The 19,549-nt window shown below is 39.9% G+C and overlaps 1 protein-coding gene across 2 annotated transcripts in view; it reads right to left on the bottom strand.

Annotated features, from left to right (window-relative positions):
• Positions 1–12,947: 12,947 nt before the first annotated feature.
• Ubn2 (ubinuclein 2) overlaps positions 12,948–19,549 on the bottom strand; it is a 68,199-nt gene continuing 61,597 nt past the window's right edge. For both annotated transcript variants that reach the window (XM_059257582.1, XM_059257583.1), the window contains 3 exons: positions 16,484–16,715; positions 16,124–16,213; positions 12,948–13,413 (listed from right to left, as the gene is read on the bottom strand). In XM_059257582.1, the coding sequence (XP_059113565.1) occupies positions 13,364–13,413; positions 16,124–16,213; positions 16,484–16,715 (372 nt within the window). In that variant the 3' untranslated portion in view covers positions 12,948–13,363. The remainder of the gene's footprint in view (positions 13,414–16,123; positions 16,214–16,483; positions 16,716–19,549) is intronic.

Raw genomic sequence — 19,549 nt, 5'->3', positions numbered from 1 at the left:
GCAACTGAACAGCTAGCAAAGATGAACAAGCAATCCCAGAAAGGGAGAACTCCTGAGCCTTTTTCGTTGTTTTGTTCTTTGGTGGTAACAAGGAATTAAGAACAACCTCAGGTATCCACCTCTAGGGAATGAGCTGTTTACAGTGGGGTAGGATACACACTTAGGAAAAATGGTGCAGCAGACCGCAGAAGCATACAAGTACATGGAACAATGTAGATTAACCCACAGGAAAGGCAGGAGACATTTACAGCATAGTTTCAATTGCATAGATTAAATCTGTATGTATGCAAAGTAATGCTACTTACCAAGATGCATGCACAAGGGGACATATCAAAAAAGTAATAGGTGCTTGTAGGATGGGGCAGTGCAGTGTGAGGGACTAAAGGACGGACAGAAGGACAAAGCGTATAATCAGGGAAGAGAATGCTTTTGAGCTGACACATTATAAGCGATATGTGCTTACACAGAGTTTGGAACTGCTGTAGCCCAGTGGCTATGAAGAACAGCCTGGGGCCAGCAGCAGGTAGGCTACCTGTGAAGAGATGGACTTTAGTGAGCACTAGATAAAGCTTCGCCTGCACCAGGTACCTTTCAAAGACTGCTGAGATACAAAAGATTCCCCTTTCTTTGTAAGTCAGGAGTTTCTGACACCCGTGATGTCACATTTTAGCTGGGTTTTTATCCATACCCGTGTGCTAAGCAGTGATCACAGCACATCTTCACAGGACTGTTCCACTTCTGTGTTTTGGAGAAACGGGGAAGAGGAAGCATGCATTGAGAAGCAAAGACAGGCAAAGAATGACTGCAGTTGCTGTCATTAGTAAGTGCTAGGCACTCTGTTTGGTGCTCTCCACATGTCTGATCTAGCCAATCTCATTGGGGGGAAACCCGCAAGAACACATCTTCAGCAAGAGTTTCATAGTGGAGCCCTGTGAACCTGTCTGTCTAATGACCACTTGTTCTCCTTCACATTTGCCATCCTACTAGTAAAAAAAAAAAAAATTAGTGGGGAGACAGTGAAGGGACACACGCCAGGACACAGCGGTAAATACACACAGAAAAGGACAAGCCACGTCAAGGGACATGTGGATGACACAAGTTTTTGAGGTGACAAGACGTACTAGAATATACCTGGAGAAGAGGCAACTGTCACTGTCCTTTGAAAAGCACAGGGTCTCTCCTACCATGTAACACCACTCTGCTCTTCCTGAGGGGATCTCACATAACCCTGGCTGATCTCAAACTCACTGTGTAGCTGAGGATGAGCCCGAGATGAGATTACAGGCATGCAGTGCATGCTCGGTGTTTGATCATTTTAAGACACACCATGAAGTGTTCATTTGATTTACCCAGCCAATCTTATCATGTTAGCCTGTACTCCTATACGGTTACTGTAATTCTACAAACATACTTGGACTCCAATCTCTACATACTCACCCCTAAGAATTTGTAAAAGCAAAGTACCTTCATCAACAATTTGTTAAATCTGGCTTGAAACTTCATCTAGACCTTTCCTAGACCACTTTCCATTCTGTTGTCTCCATGCTGAAAGATAAAACCTGCTTCCTTATTAACAGTTTCTTTCTTCTGAAACAGGGTTAATCTATCCAGCCCAGGCTGGCCTGAAACTCAGTAGGTAGATCAGAGTAGTCCCAAACTCAGCCTCTTTAATCCTCTGCTGGTATTAAAGGCCTCCCCTAACACACTTTAATTTTTCCAGTCTAGGAACACTTCCTTCTAAACACCTGCTCCCCATTCAGGTCTACATGGCAGCATTGGTCGAACCCACTTATTTCTTAGCTCTCTATTAGCTTATTCGGAAACCTTTTAGTTCTTTGGATGACTTTCTTCAAAAAGTTTTCTGAGTTCCATTTTCATGTACAGAAGAAATGATGAAATAAGGTTATATCAGGAACAGCGGCACACAGCTGTAATCTAGCATTTAGGAGTTTGAGGTAGGAGGATTGCAAGCTAGTAGAGGCCACAAAGAGAAACCCTGCCTCAAAAAATTTTTTTTAGTATATATGAATAATAGTAAAGCTATTATTTATTTACTGCTTTGTGTAAGACAGTGTCAAACCCATAATGGATTTTTAAAAGTACATTTTATTTAGAGAGAGAGTGCGAGAGTGAGAGAACATATGAATATGTAAAGGTCAGAGGATAACTTTCAGGAGTTGGTTCTCACCTTCCATCATGTGGGCAAAGCATCACACTCGAGCTATTAGGCTTGGCAGCAGGCCTCTTTATTCACTGAGCCATCTCGCTGACCCAATAACAGATCTTTTAAATACCTTGACTGATGACAACAGCATCTTTAGGGGCCGGAAGAGATGGCTCAGTGCTTAAAGAGCACATTCATTCCTCTTTCAGAGGACCCAAATTCAGTTCACAGCATCCATATCAGATGGCCCACAACTGCCTATAACTTCAGCTACAGGGGATGCAACTCTCTTTTGGCCTTTATGGGCACTCATATGCACACTCATATACCCACAAGTGGACATACAATGCTTGTAAACAAGAATAAAAGTAAATCTCTAAAAAAATATACCACAATGGCGACTTTAATACATCAACATTATACACTGACAAAAGTATGACATCACTGAGTAATTACATCTTTTTTTTTTCCCTCCAAGTGAGGTTTTTTTCTGTGTAAAAATCCTGGCTGTTTCGGAACTTACTTTGTAGACCAGGCTGGCCTCAAACTCAAAGAGATCCACCGGCCTCTGCCTCCTGAGTGCTGCACACCACCACTGCCTGGCACATCAAATTATTTAACTCAGGTGTTTTGGAGGTTTTGGGGAGGCATTAAGAAGTGCTTCCAAGGCCAATAAGAACGACAGCAAGACCACAGACACAGCTGTTTTTAATCGGTAGTTCCAAACAGCTGATGCCATTTGAAATTCTTAGCAGTCCTTTTCATCTTCAAGACAAGACACTGAAACTACACAATGTAAAAGGAAAATGAGAACAAGCATTCAAACCACTATTCATATTTTGGGGGTCTATGTCCCTGTCTATATGTTCTATGCACAGATAGGTATCGTTCACATCATGCTGTGCATATTTTCTGTGTACAACACATGCTGTTGCCTACAACAAGAACCTAGTGAGCCTGCACTCTAGGACTCTACCATCTGCCTTCCTCAGCCACTCAACTGTACACCTCCCAAGCACATTTACCTGCCACTTCTTCCTGACTTCTACCTGCCACTTCTGGACCTGTCCTTGGAGGTCCACCTAAAGCTTTCTCTCCTTCTTGGAGCCTTCCTCTGTTGCTGTAGAACAGAACTCAAATGTCCCATGGCAAGGGAACACATTTTTGTACACCAAGTTTGAATAATTCTTGACAATTGTATATTGTCAAGTGATTGCAAACTGCTGTAAAACACAACAAGCAGGCTGCACCCTTTCTTTCTTTCTTTTTCTTTTCTTTTTCATTGCCCATGAAAAAGTGCTAGATAAAGTATAATACAGACTCTCAACTCCTGCTGAGAGTGGAACATTTAAACCCAAGTTAGCGCAATAACACAAGAGACACGGAAGTAATATTTACAGTCTTCTTTATTTAATACAACAAACACATAACATATACAAAAGAAAAAAAACACACTCATGTAAGAGGTCCCGTCATAAAGGATAGACAGGAAACATCTATTCTGTCTGAATCAAGTAAGGCTCTTATTTCAAAATGGGTTTGCTAGCTACACCTGGAATATGAACAAGGCTGCTGCAAAGTAAAACAAGCAAAAATCCCTGCACTGAAGGAGTATATCACGGGGCCAGTTTAGTAAATTCACGGTTAGGAATGTTTCCGTTCTCACATATCCAATTCATCAGGGGTCTTATGAAATGTGAGGTTCTTCTGTTGTTGTTTTTTTTTAAACCTGCCCTTCTTTTTTTCTTAGGAAAGTTATGAGTTCTAAAACCAGGAAATTAGTGAAGCGTGGAAGCTTTAGTGCCAGAGTTTAGATGGTAACAGCAAGATGGCTGTGGAGAAGAGCTCAGGTTCTAAGTTCCTCCCCATTTGCTAGTACTGCATAGAGCACTGGAAAGGAAGGATGAAGGACCTCCTTCTTGCTCAGTGCAGGGTCAGAAGCAGCAGTGTGTGCATATTCCTGCTGAGCCGAACTAGAAATTCAACAAGCACCAGTCTGTCTTAAAAGAGCCTTACACACACACACACACACACACACACACACACACACACACACACGTGTCATCACCACCCCCTTTTATAAATTTATTTATTTATTTACTAAAATAATACAAAAAAAGGGAGACAGGTAATATTTACAAAACTCCATGGCTGGTACAGTACATAATTTTTAAGACACACTAAATGCTACAATCTTTCAGGTCCTGAGATTATTACAAATACCAACTCAAAGCTTGTGTTCAGGTCCAGTTTTTAGAGGAAAAAAAAAATCCCAAAGTATTAAGTCACACACTTATTTGAAATACAGCATATATTCCTTCAAGTTAGTAAAAATACACCTTCCTGCGAGCAGCTGCAACACAGTAATTGGGGCCTTTCCCCTAAAGGACCATCAACTTCTCAGGCTCCTTTCTTGGAAGCTGGCTTGCAAACACAGTAACATCTGTGTAGGGTGGAGCTGACCGAAGAGGAGGAACCGTTTCCCTGGTGGGAGGCAGCTCTGTAGAGTGGACACTCACTGTATAAATAACTAGTTTTCCTTCTGTTACTAAACAAGTCTCCCCTTAGCTAAACTTGGACATAGGGTTGGAAATCTGTGCTTCACCAGACTAAAATTCAGGCTCTTATTTTCAGGTTATAGCAAATAGGTCTGCAGTTCCACGGGAATTCTGACAATCATAAATAAACCTTGCTCACAAGCAAAGAGAGAAAACACCCATCTCCTTGTCACCTTGGTTAGACTTATGTTCATTATTTGGCGCATAAAATTTTCACCAGCCAGAGATTATTTTCCTTTCCTTAAAAATTGACACTGTTTAACAAGAGAAACCTCGAGGAGGCTCAAATTAACACTCTCCTCCAATAATGGTTTAGCACTCCACTATCTTCTAGACTAAGACAGTTTTTCAATGACAGTTGACAATCGGTCACTGCCAACCTTGGCTCTCTTCTCAGAGGCTAGCTACGAATTAGAGGAAGCCGTATGGGAGGGAAACCAAGCTCCACTAGGAGAAGGCCCTCAATCACATGTCAAAAATATAATGTATTATGGAGGCAGAGCCGAAATGTCAAGAAAGCTGACCAAACCTGGCTCAACTTTCTGTTTAAAAAAAAATTCCCTTGTCAACTGACAAAAATTTATTTTCCTTTTTATGTTTCTAGCTCAAATTGGGCAAATCCTTGGTAATTTTGCCAGTGTGAGGGAAAAACAATTTTCTGACAGGGCACAATGTTTCTGCAAACAGTAGAAGTTAAGTAAGAATGAAGGAAAGTTTATGGTTATAAATAGAGAAAATACAATACGGTTGTGAAATTTTATATTTAAGTTGTCACATGGGCAGACAATGGCTATTCTTGGTTGCTGTCGATTCCTAAGTGTACTCTGAAGACAGATAGAGCTGCTGACTTTCACATTATCTCAGGTAAGCCATCTTATCTGGCGTCAGTCAAAGCTCTACCACCAAGCACCCAGCAGCCATACTCAGGGTCAAACTGAATGATGTAACTGTAGCAAAGGGGCAAATGATAGTTGTCTGAGGGACCTAAAACTGGGACTAAGGATTCAATGGTCTGCTTGGCTCAGACAGACCTTAGCCAAAGAGCTCTGTTCTAGGGGAGGTAAGAAAACCAGTAAGGCAGACTGTTATGAGCCTCTAAAGAAGATCCTATTTCTTCTGATGAATCTTGAATGGTACTGGTGTTGTATAAAAATGAGATCTATTTATTGTTATTTTGCACTGCTGGGTAGGGACCTCCAGGCTTCCCAAATGCTTGGCAAGAGCTCCACCACTGAGCTGCACCCTCAGCCTATGAGATCTATTTTTTAATATAAACGAGAGGAAAAATCCCCAAGTTCTGGACTATGTACAGAACCTTAGTTGTACTTAATTGTACTACTAAGACCAGTGTGGGTAGCAGTATAAAAAGGACACCAAGTTTGACTATCAACTGCTATGAAATGGGAACCCATAGGAAACAACACAACACAAGGAGATCACAAAGAACCACTTTAAAGCAAATGGTACTTAGAGTGTGCATGAGAAAAGTGTCATTTAGCATCCGGCTAGTCAAAGGTATTTCCACTAAATTCTAAAGATAACCTAGGCTTATGTCTCTGCTAAGATGTAAATGATCCCCTATACTCTGTGTTGGATGGGGACAGAGGGCAGATGGAAAAGTGACAGAGAAGAGGATGTGGAAACACTTGACCTTTCCTTCCTGGATCTAACCACAAGCCACTTAGATCGCAGTGGAACAGTGGTGACATAAGAGCTCCACACCAAAGGAAAGAACGCAATACTGAAGCTGTTTTCAATCAGAGCCTGAGCATCTTTTCAGCTCTGTCAACCAAACACTAACTAACTAAACTCTCAGCATCGCACTGGGTGACTTCATAAAAGCTCAAACACGTTCCACGACACTAACTCTAGGTCTGCACAGGCAAAAGGATCGTCAGCTAGCTTTTTATGTCAAGTTCACATTTTAGGGCAGATGAACACAGACAACGTATCTATTTTAGGCTGCTGTTACTCTTCCCCAGAGAAAACACTCACACCTTCAACAAAACCCCTAAACCTTATTACTTTGAGTTGAAATTTTCACATTTGTTACTGAAGAATGGAACAAGAAGGAAATGTGGAAAACAAAGAGTATGCTTATCTGCATAGCTGATACTTAGAGACTATGAACTAAGGCCTATCGGGAGGAGAGAAAAAAATAAACAAAAATCCCCAAAGTAATTTTAGAAAAACAACCACCACCAACAGAAAATCCCCTAGGACTAGAGGATGACTAGGTCTGAGCCAGTTCTGGGGTCAGCCTGGATATGTCAGCTGCTTAGGCCTAGTGCTTCTCCTAACTCACACGAGCTGGGGACCTGTTCCTCAACACCGTGCGCTCTCTGTCTTTGCTGACCCTGAAGTGTGCTGTAATTTAAACTCACCCACACTCACTCTCTCACACACACTATCAGCCCTAACAAAAACTGCAGCACCCATTTGTCCCTGCTGTTTTAAAGAGAAACATTTCATGCATTATTACTCACTATGCACAAATGGAAGGTGAGGTAAAATAATCTAATCTCCTGGGAGCTAGGGAAATCATGTCTCCTTCTCCCCTGACCACCTCTACCTCTGCGCCAGCCAGGAAGTGAATCCTGTCTTCTTTCTCCCACCTACAGCCTGAGCAGCTGATGGCTCCAACTTGCTCATGGGCTGAAGAAGCATGAACTGCAAAGTTAGAAGTACAGACAGCTGCCTAGGTGTCGGCCTGCCCTACCCCCAGGGCAGAGCTGGATAAACCTACAGACACAGGAGCAGTGTGCAGGGTCTGAGTTACTCTTAGAAACGTAAAAACTTAATTTCCATCACCAAGCAAGCACTACAAGGAAATTAGATTCAGAAGGTCTAAGAGGGAGGCTATAACCTTTAAGGATCATTTATCAGTAAACCAAACTTTATCTAACTTTACTTTCACAACCTTTGAAAACATCACACAAGTAATAACATCATAAAAGCTTTAAAAAAATCTATTGGTAGTTAAGAAACTTAGTGTCATCTCCTTTGATTTAATCTGAAACTAATAATTCTACCACACTACAAATATGGTATGTTTAAATATCAAATATGCATCTAAATTAAAATTCCAGTGATTGTTTTTTTAAACATAAAGACCATAGGGTGCTCTTTATATCCACATATGTTTTTCAACCTCTGCAGGAAGATAATACTATAATTATATAGGATGTTCTAGAAAAACTCAAAATATTTTTGAAATAGTAAAGTCTCTGATATCCCTGGGAGGTAGGCAATTATTATTATACCCAATTGTCTCATGGGTAATCTGAGGCACGAAGGTTAAATGACATCCCCCTAGATAAAGTAGTTTAGGAATTAACACTCACTACTGATCGCAGCTGCCTGATGACAGCTCTGTACAGGAGCTGCTTCTTTAGCCTTTCAGTCTCCTTTTCCAATTACAATATTACTTAAATGGGGTCTTTTATAGATATATTTGTACTGTTTAATTGGTTCAACTTAGTCTCTTTCAACATGTCACATCTAAAAAATAAATAAATAAATCTTAGATATTGAAAGTCATATTATTTTGCTCAAGAAAGATATTTAAATAATCATGAAATCAGAGCAAAATCTAATCATCTGGAAAATAAAGAGATTGAAAATCTCTCAAGTATGTTGCAGATTATGAGTGTTTCCTCACTATCTAAAATCTTAAGTTTATTGAAGTTTTAAAGATATTCAGCTATATAATTTCTTACAGATAATTTTCTAGAAGAAAGCACCTTTTAATATTGACATGGGTGCTAACTTCCTTCAAAGTATATTCACTACCACTGTATGGTTCTAGGTCTAGCCCTCCATGTGTTTAATCTTGTCTGCATAGGGCACCGTATCAGATTGACCCACAAGATACTCTTGTTATCCTGATGCTTCCTCACACACTACTTCTGCCAAATCTGAAGGGTAGAGAGAAGTGGATTACATCCAGAAATAGTCAATGAGTCCACCGAGTTTATTATGCTTGCAATAACCAACACATATATGTTTTATATATATATATATATAAAATGCCCTATGTATATACGCACACACACATATATTAACTTCTACAGATACTCAGAAGGAGAAGCCAGCATCATGTGCAAAGACTACTTCCTGATCTGCCCATCTGAATCAACTCAAAGCAATGGAATAAACAAGGCAGAAGTTCTGCAGTGTCCAAAGGGCAGTGCTTAGAAAGGTTGCCACGGAACAGCTGTGCCTGGTTTTATACACACACTGTGCATCTCGTACTTGTGTCCACACATACAAAGCACAGGAAGAGTATTATAACATGACATGATTTTGGCAAGTCTGAGATTCTTTCTCCTGAATCCCCTGACTTAATCAGTATGTACTCGAGGGTGTCTGAAAAGTTTCAAAAGAGGGGAGAAAAAGAAAGAAATAAAAGGCACTTAACAAAGACAAAGGCCTGAATTGAGCATGGTTTAGAGGAGTAATATAAGCATTTTACCAGAGGTAAGAAATTATTTACAAGGAGTTAAACTTTTCCCTTAAAATTTTATAAAATAAAATTGCATAACACGTTTGTGATCATTTACCTACTACTGTACTTTTTTCTGCTTTGTTTTTACAAAACCAAAAGCAACCCCAAAGCAAAAACACTCACTCACACATGTACAACTAAAAGTCAAAGTGCCCTTCAGAGAACATTAGCTCAGCAGAAGTACTCATGCTGAAGCTCAGGACAGTTCTCAAGTTTGGCCTGGAGTATAGATTTTCGTCATTCTATTTTCAATTTGAAAAATAAAACAAAACAAAACCCTACAAACAAAGGAAACAAATCCAAAACCTAGATAATAATAACAAGACAGGACCAGTGTGCTTTCACAGTACACTCCTGAAATAAAGTACCCTAGTTCTTCTACACAGGGGTCAAAGGACACGACAAAATCTCCTACAAATAGAGAAGGTAAAGTCAACCAACACAGGCAAATTCATTTTCCAAATGTAGCAGCAAGTAGGACAGATAACGAGTTCTAAAGACGATCCCAAAGGACAGAGTTCTCCTAACCAATGGCAGTTGCAATAACAATAGAATTTTCATTTCAGAAAGTCTTAAACCAAGTAGAGGTGGAAAGGATTGTGGGAGAGGGCAACCAGAGGAGAGAGAATAGGGGTGCCTGCCCTTTCCATCTCTGCATAGTAAACAATTTAGATCTGCTTTGGGAAAAAATATTCTGGGTTGAGATCAGTTCCAATAAGCTGTTTCCAAGCAGGTGTCAAACCCACAGTCTTTAAACAGGTATATGCCCAGCTCTTTCCCCAGTGTTGGGACCCAAATAAGCCTTATTCAATGTCTATGACACAAAACAACATAATTTGGGTTAATAACATCCATCAAAGGGGTGGTGGGCATAAAAGAATGTACTAATTGAATCTTCTTGATTTCTTCGAAGTATAAGGACTATCTTACTATAGATTAACTTGGCTTCTTTTCCCCAAATCTTTTCTCCAGATTGTTTTAAAATCATGATTTCTCACTCTGTTCTCAGAAGCATGAGAAGAATTATAATTTAATTTTAATAGAAATTATTGCTTGCATTTATTTCGGAGGCTCTGAATGAGCTTGACACTTTGCTCCCAAACAGTCTCCAACTGAGGTCCAGCACTGCTGTCCGAGGACAGCTCTGCTGACTGTTATTGCTTGTGAATACTGAGGATCACCTTGTATGTACAGTAACAGCTTAGACACTAGTGAAGGCAATTTCAAATACAAGACAGTTGGAAACAAATAGCTTAATCTTCCTGAATCAAGTACCCCATGAATGGGATCTAAGTGTGCTGATTTACTTCTGCATTTGGATGTTGCTAATGTTCTTTAGCGATACACATTGCTCTACAGATATCCTTTCCAGTTACTCACCATTTTAAAAATAACATAATCTGACTTTAAGTGCAAAAATACAGCATGAGTTGCAAGTCTCTGTTAAAAAATAACCAACTTATATGCTTGTTTTTAGTAATAAAAAGTGTAAAGACAGGTAACCATAAAGTATGGACACCATTTTCAATGTTATGATATAAAGAAATGTATTTACATGTAAAAATGACTCTGATTCATCTGTGTAACATGAAAGGGCTGCTGAAGTAGGGTTCCAACAGCAGTCCTTGGGGAATCAGGACTAACAGGAACAGAATATACTTTACATATTATATTCTCAGAGCTGCCTGCTTCAGGTAATTTTATAAAAAGATACAGGAAAGAGAATTACTAATCTTGTTCTTTTCTCATGATGGCAAAGAACCACCAGGGGCCTTCATATAGCATGGTTCAGAATTGATGGATTTAAGAAACTACAATTATCATTATTTGACTTTTAATAGCAATTGATTTATATGAATGTGTGTGTCTATGTAAACACACACACACACAGGTATCAGCAGGAAGAGAGACTAATATGCCCTGACTTCTCCCTGGGTAGAGGAAGTGAAGCCCAAGGCCGCCTTCCTAAACACACCCCCAGCACAGCAGCCCAGGCAGTATGAGCAAGCATGTTTGAAAAGAAGTCACCTGGTGCTAGAGTAAGCCAAGAGCTGAGCAAGCTTCTCTAAGAGACCTTTCAAATGAAACTTAACATGTTAAATTCAAGTCAAAGCTCTGCAATGTCCCTGTATTTTCCCAAAATATCTACTAGGGCTCATACAGCATCTGTATTTGTTTTATTGGTAAACAAAATTACTACAGTCAAGAAATTATAACAATGATTCCTTCCTTTTTTTTTTTTCTTTTTTTCTTTTTTTTTTTTTTTGGAGACAGGGTCCCATTGTCAGCCCAGTACAGACTAGCCTGGGTCTCACTGCTATATACTCCAGGCTGGCCTCAAACCTGAGATCCTCCTGCCTCACCCTCCTGAGTATTGGGATTACAAGAGTGGGCCAGAATACCCAGCTTCAATGGTTCTTCTGAACAATCCTTTTCCCTTACTGCAACAAGTTCTTGGAACTAAAGTTTTCAGTTATTCATTGACTTTTTGCTATGAAGCATGTCAATGTGACTTTGAAGTCAAATTATAGGCATTAAAAATCTGAGCAGATCTGTGGTTGGTTATTATAGTCCTAGAGGCTTCTTGGGACTTTTGCTTATCAAAGGAAAATGGGGTCTGGTTAACACTCTTGTCTGTATAAACTTAATGGTACATGGTAATATGTAATGAAAATATGAAAGCAACCTTGTTATAACCAGGCTAGTCTGTCAATCATATACAAAGTAGTTACATCACTTAGAGCTTATGCTATTCTTAGATAATTTGAAAATACTCAGAAGTTTAAAATTCAAGGGACACCACAATGTAGTTGAGGCAAATTAAAATGTATCCAAAGAGAATTGTACGTTTTCCCCTTCACACCCTTCATTGCTTCTATTCACATACAGAAACCAGAATTAAAGAATCTTAATTATCTGGAGGTGTACTTGAATATCAACATTCTGAGTAAATTCTAGTAAAACTTTAAAATTCCAAATGCTCAAAACATTTTTACTGCACTGGATATGGGGCATAAAGCTTCATTGTGATAGTAAAAAAGGTGATCCTTTGTGCACATCAGTATTCCTACTGGAATTTATCCCTTTAAAACAGTATACTATTCTGTATATGTTATTTGGTTGACTCCTAAAGAACCGGATGCTGTGCACACTCTTTATATCAACAGCTCTAGTCACCTGAAGTACCACTAGTGAAGAGCACTGTGCAGTGAGGGAACTGGGCATCTGCAGCTCTTGGCAGGCTACAAGGGAGACGAGCAGCAAAGCAGTGGCCCAACAACAAAGACCCCAAGTATCAAGAGAAACTGTGAACACTCACTTCTGCGCACCAGGACTAGAAATAAACACTAACCAGTCAACCCCGGGTGACAAGGCAGCTGCAGAAAGGAGTTCAGTACCTACTTCTGAATGGAGGGTAAAATAGACCCTTTCACAAAAAGGGCATTATCAACGTTTTGTCTGTAAAGAGCAACAGGCTCACTTTCCTGACTTTAAAAATCTAAAAGATATAGTAATATATATTACTATGCTACAGCAACTTTGCTGAAGCCTCTTCAGTCTGCTGACTTACACTGGGAACTGCTACATACTGGAGAAGATTCAAGTTTGCTCAGGACATTTGAGGGTACAGTACTCTTCGGCTACTGTCTGGAGAGCATCATGCAATTGACTGTGGCAAATCTGTTCCCTACACAGACTGATTCTTCTCACACTGGGCTAATTCTACTTTTAGTTGCTTTTATTATGCACTTATATGTAGAGTGTTCAGATCCAACCCCCAGGATGGATGGCCATTTACCCAAATCCTCTCAACTTCCTTCCTTCTCCCCGCAGGTTTATAAACAATCGAATTGGTACTTCTGTGGGTTTGACAGCTGAGTCTCTCTGAAGCAGGGTAAGATGGGAATAACTTTAGGAGACCAAAGGTCACTAACTTTGCACAAAGGCATTTCTTCTCCTTCCTGCACCTGGCTTTGCTCAAGTAACGTTTTCTCTCCTTTTCCTCCTCACCACAGTGCTTGGGACGAGAATGTAAACATCGACAGAAACAGCAGCCCTGTGACCACATAAGACTTTCCCATCAGGTAGGTCCCATCAGCCAGCCAAATGATTCCTCTCTTGATTGCTGGGAAGTCACTGAGATTTCCGTGGTAACTTAGTGTCCCCTTTACTTTGGCCTCCATCTGAGAAAAGAAACATTAAATATGGTTTGGCATGTTGTAAAAAAGAAAAAGAAAAAACAAGAATGTTTATTGTGAATTACATTTCTAAAAAGATAACCTTTATCTCACATGGTGATGGCATTATAGAAGTTGTTTAAACATAAGATGTAAAACTCAGTGACTAAAAACTATATTAAAAACTATTCTAGTAGGTGTTTACCATTTATTTACCTCATACCCATGCCCAATGCTGGGTTACAGAGGAACCAGATCACACACTGCTCACCTTAAGGGACCTACCTACCCCATATTTTGATTCCTTTGGAAGACTAGGTCTTACTTTCTTGTAAGAGAAATTAAATATTTTGCCATTATATGACATGTGATAATTCCCAAGTATTATGAACACATCACATTGGTAGTGAAGAAAGTCCAGCTATATCTTTGTTTAGGTCCTAGCCTTGTGGTACAGGATGCAAGGCTGCTGGCTGGCAGCTTAGTTTCCACATCTACTGATTCTGTTGTCCTTTACTGCTTATAGAAAATACGTAACCACTCTATTTGATCCTCAGCCAAATACTTCTAAAATAACTGGAAGGAGAGGAAAAGGAGTTACCCAGGCAAGAGTAGGACCCACTGACCCAGAAGGCCAACAGAATATAAAGTCTCCGTAAGTCCAGAGCCCTGGTAAGAAAAATGAAGACCCAGTGACAAACCAGGTCTGAGAGAAAATGATAAGGGAAGGGAACTCTTCAAGGGAAGAGGAATGACTTGGGATCCTAAGTCATATGGCCAGATTCACTCATGTCATATCCAAGTATCTTGGAAAACATTAAAAAAATTTAAAACACAGCCTGTCTTAGAAGAAAAACTGTATCATTGTTAGCGATTACTTAAAGTTGTATGAACAGTTCTACTAAAAAACCAGGGCCTTTTTCATTCATAGTAAGATATATCCATACATATATTCATTTGTAGAGAGAAATGATTTGATCAACAGTATAATCAAATTTATAAAATGTTAAGGTACTAAGATTTTGTTCAAAGTAACTAGACTAAAATTCTTTATACCAGAGTTTAGTGCAGTATGGCCCATGGCCAAATCTGGCCTACCATCTGTTTTTGTTAATATAGTTTTATTGGAAGTCAGCTTTATTCACTTGTTTACAAATTATTTGTGGCTATTTTACATTCTAATGATAAGGTTAGGTAGTCGTAAAAAATATTATAGGATTGCAGAGCCCAAATTATTTATTATTTGTGCCACTAAGGCTCTGTGGCACACAGCATACAATGAGTTCAAGGCCAATATGATCTATAAAGCAAGTTCCTGGCCAGCCAGGTCTACACAGTGAGACACTGTCTCTGAAAACAAAAACAAACAAAGAAAACCTTTTTTGACTTCCTTTTGAGATAAGAATAAGAAAATAAACACTAGCCGGGTGGTGGTGCATGCCTTTAATCCCAGTACTTGGAAGGCAGAGGCAAGAGGATCTCTGTGAGTTTGAGGCCAGCCTGGGCTACAGAGTGAGTTCCAGGAAAGGCGCAAAGCTACACAGAGAAACCCGTTCTCAAAAAAAAAACCCCCAAAAAACCCACACAAAAATTAGCCGGGTGGTGGTGGTGGTGCATCCCTTTAAATCCCAGCACTCGGGAGGTAGAGTCAGGCGAATCTCTGTGAGTTCGAGGCCAGCCTGGTCTACAGAGTGAGATCCAGGACAGGCACCAAAACTACACAGAGAAACCCTGCCTTGAAAAACAAAAAACAAACAAACAAAAAAACAAATTAAATAACAATAAAAAATAAACACTAATGGGCTCTTATTATCAACCATTTACCAGATGAGACTCTTTCAATCAGTTATTTTTATTAGTTTCCCATATGACATCTATTAAAAATATTTTTTTTGTCTTCAGTGTGGGGTAATAGAAGTGTTGGTGAAGCTTTTTCAAATTAGCAATTCTACAATTTAAAATCCAGACTCAAGTTTAATGCCTTATATCATACTTTTTAAATGAAAAGTTTTAATTAAACTTTTGTTATTTTCCTGTTCTGGGAGAGTGGTGTTGACCAAGTAAGACACTTCCCATAGAGCTGGAACACTGGGGTCTTTCGATCATCAAGAATCCTGTCTGTCTTACTTCCTGGTAGGTGGTCACATTTTACCAATCCTCAAGAGCTCATGTCCCCCACTGGATCACAGAACAGGAATATATTCATGCCGAATCAAGAGCAGGAAGGTCATAAGGGGTTTATGTTCCTTCTCTCAAGGATGAGTTTTGGGAAGCACAGCTCCAATTTCTGCCCAATGCTCAAAAGTAAAATGGTGTATAGTTTATTTTAGTTTTCATTTTATGTGTATGGGAGTTTTGCCTGCATGTATGAATGTGTATCATCATGTGTGTGCCTGGTGTCCTCTTTTTGTGGATTCTGGGGACAGACCTCAAGTACTTTTACCTGCTGAGCCTTCTTGTCAACTTCAATGACTTTGCTTAATTATCTTATGAATCCATGCTTAGGTAACATGTCTATATAATAAAAGCTTTTCCTCTTGTGTCTAGCATATCTCATTTACCCTTTTTCTTTCTCTTCAAAGTGTTTGTTGCCACTGAGGATCCAGTCAAATGATGTCCCCCCTCAACGTTTTGTCATTCCATTCCTACTGTTCGAAGGAAATTAAATCAGCATCCATATACAGTTAGAAATAATAGAAACGAGCAGCTTGCTTACCATTAAATGCTTGCTGTAAGTGTGTAGGCAGAGGTGAGTGGGAAAGTGTTGCTGCATGCTGAGTTCCCGGTTGTAAACTCTTTAGTAAATCTGAGAGGAAAACGGATTTGTCAGTGATCTTTCTGATGTGAGCCCCTTAGCTCCAACTCAGCAAAAACCTGTCTTCTCTAACCCCAGTGTAAGCCCCGGCACTAAGAGCTTTCTAACACTACCACACATATATTGAAAAAGTTGACTTATGTACATACAGCCATGAGCATGCTAAGAAATCCCCCACATTGACTTTCTCCTACATACTTCATTACAACAGAAATGTGGTGTGGACGGTCCATGTGTTCTTTGAAATAGAGCCCCACTTACTCTGAGTTAGGCTGTGATGGAAAGCGGCTGAGGTAGATCCCGAGGTGGTTGTCACTCCAGCTGTGTCCGTTCCAAAGCCAAGTAGCTCCAAGGGAAACTGGAAGGGCATGGTCACTGGAACAAGGCCACCCAGCATCCCAAAAGGAGTCACAGTTTGATTTGTTACAGACAAAGGTGATGTCATGAGAGTCAGAGGTGAGGCATTAGCCAATAATGATGCTCCTGTTGTGGACTGTGTAGAAACCAGGGGTCAAAATAGATAAGAAATAAAGCATTGCACCTAAATTGATTTAACATCTTCATGGATGCAAGACTGTGTCTATCTGTTCTAACAAATGAGAGAAAAATTAACACTGAGGTGAAAAATATAATCCAGAGAGTTACTAATAATGGTTCTGAAAATCTGCAAATGACATTTGAAAATTTTTGTATACAGAGCTCTTCTATCAGCACTGTAGTCTGCTTCTTAGCTGTTCAATGCCCATTCTTGCTTGTAAGCCTCGAAGTCCAAAACTTACATCTCCCTTTCTCTACTTCTCCTTCCAAAGCCACAGACGTGAATCACGTGAGAGTAATTCTAGCCAACTTCACTGGGACTCTTCAGGCTCTTTCCTGGCAGGGGCCTATACAGCTGCTGTCCCGTCTACTGCCCCTTCATCACAGCACCTGAAAGCTCTTCAGCCTTGTCTTCCTTCCCTGTGCTTCCCCAGAGCCGATAACTGCCCAACCTATACCATCAAGGGCTCCGACTGGACGCAGCATTGCACCTCCCTCAGGCACGCACCTTCCTTCCTTCCTTCCTTCCTTCCTTCCTTCCTTCCTTCCTTCCTTCCTTCCTTCCTTCCTTCCTTCCTTCCCTCTCTCTCTCCCTCTCGCTCCAACTCCACTGTTATTTCTGCATCTTTTCCACCCCTAGCAATAATCTATGTATCCCGTTTTAAAAATCAAACCTACTGAATGATAGCCTCCATTTCCCTGTCTATAGTTCCTCCAGAATTGCTAAAAGCTGGTTTCCATTACACCGCTTTTCTGAAATCAGACTTCCTAAGTATAAAGTGTTTTCTTACTCCTTTATGTGAGTGTTGAGGCCCTGAGTGATGAATCAGAAATCTGCTAATGTTGGTGAGCTTACAGGGGAAACTACTTAAAGTACACTCTTTAAGCTAAGTCAATTCTTCCGACGACTTTCTATGCAACAATTAAGTGATTTTTCCACTTCTGGCATTTCTTCACAATGGGCACTTATCATCAAATATTTATTTAATACATCCAACTTTCTTAGAAGCAAACATTACACACTATAGTCCTGCCACTGGGAGTTTTCTTTTGTAGTCTGTAATGCTTCCTTAGTTAAAAATTTTGTAGTTTTAACTGTGGTCAGGAAAATAGAATTTTTATTTATTTATTTATTTATCTATCTATCTATTTATTTATTTATTTAAATTTAGAAACTGGAGAGATGGCTTGTGGTGATGTCACATGCCTTTAATTCCAGCACTTGGGAGGCAGAGTCAGGTGGCTCTTCGTGAGTTCTGGTCTACATAGCAAATTTCAGGCCATTTAGAACTTCCAAAAAGCTTTTTTTAAGTTAATAATACATATTAGATATTGTTGGTTTTGTGAGTTATTTCTACCAAAATATCTCATTAATTAAGGGTTGATATTTTATTTGTTTTTCAAACAGCATCTCATTGTTTAGCTCAGGCTGGCCTGAACTCATTATGTAACACAAACAAACCTCAGCCTCAGCCTCTTAAGTATGGTGATTACAGGCATGCCTCAGACACCACCATGCATGGTAAGGGCTTCATTTCTTAACATGTAAGAAAATATATGTAACTTTCCCATACATTGTGGCACACTGCATACACCCCAGGGTCCATACCACTGCTGAACAAAAAGTGAGGTCACTCTCCAGAAGCCATCTTATTTTGGTTCCACTACTCCATTTCCAACCTTTGCTCATCTCCTGTGTTATCACTGATATTTATAAGCTCAGTTCTGACCTGTCACCTCAATTTTAGTCCTGTGAATCAGAGTTTCGTGTGTAATACCACTTGGGTTTCCAACACTCAACTGACCTGCCATGTCCCAAACGAGTCACCGTCCCACCCCTGCCCATCAGCAAGCACTTATTTCCAGGAGCCTGGGGTGCAACCTTAGTCTGCAGGCCTCACACACTGAAGGAGTTTCTTCTTCACCCAGCTTTCTCTTCACACCTAAGCACTAATCCTCAACAGGTTATGTTGAGTGACATTTGAAGAGTTGCCAGCCTTTTTCTTTACTATGCCACTTATGATACACAGTGGATACATTTAAGAAAAAACACCCAGTTAGAAACAATATTGTTTTAAAGTGACTGGGATAAAAAAGATCCTGTATCAGTTTAAAAGTAAGCAAGAAGCCGGGCAGTGCACGCCTTTAATCCCAGCACTTGGGAGGCAGAGCCAGATGGATCTCTGAGTTCAAGGCCAGCCTGGTCTACAGAGTGAGATCCAGGACAGGCACCAAAACTACATGGAGAAAACCTGTCTCACGCCCCCCCCCCCAAAAAAAAGGCAAGCAAGAATGGGGGCTGGAGACATGGCTCAGCAGTTAAGCGCACTGGCTGCTCTTCTAGAGGTCCTGAGGTCAATTCCTACAACCACACAGTGACTCACAGCCATCCGTGTGAACAGATGCCCTCTTCTGGCATAAAGTCGATAGAGCACTCACACATTAAATAAATAAACAAATCTTAAAAAAAAAAAATAAGCAAGAATGGTTCCTTCGTTTTAAACATAAGTCTATTGTAGTCTCAAGGTAGTCTCCAAGGCTGTGTCCCAAATGGCTCCCTCAGTGAAAAACAGTAAAAATGCAAATGAGTTGAACCTTTTAAAGCTTTTCTACAAAAGTCTAAGTGAAGCATTACAACAGGTGGAAAAGATAAATTAGGACAAGTTCCTATTTTTAAAATAACTTGAATACCAGCAATGAAAAAATATGCTATAAATAATGTTTTACACTTTCTAAGAATTTTCTAAATCCAATTTTGTTTATGACTAAATTAGAATGCTAGGTGACCTC

Source organism: Peromyscus eremicus, chromosome 3 (genome assembly GCF_949786415.1).
Source record: "Peromyscus eremicus chromosome 3, PerEre_H2_v1, whole genome shotgun sequence".
In the NCBI taxonomy this organism is placed as follows: Eukaryota; Metazoa; Chordata; class Mammalia; order Rodentia; family Cricetidae; genus Peromyscus; species Peromyscus eremicus.
This window is presented reverse-complemented; position numbering and strand designations above follow the sequence as displayed.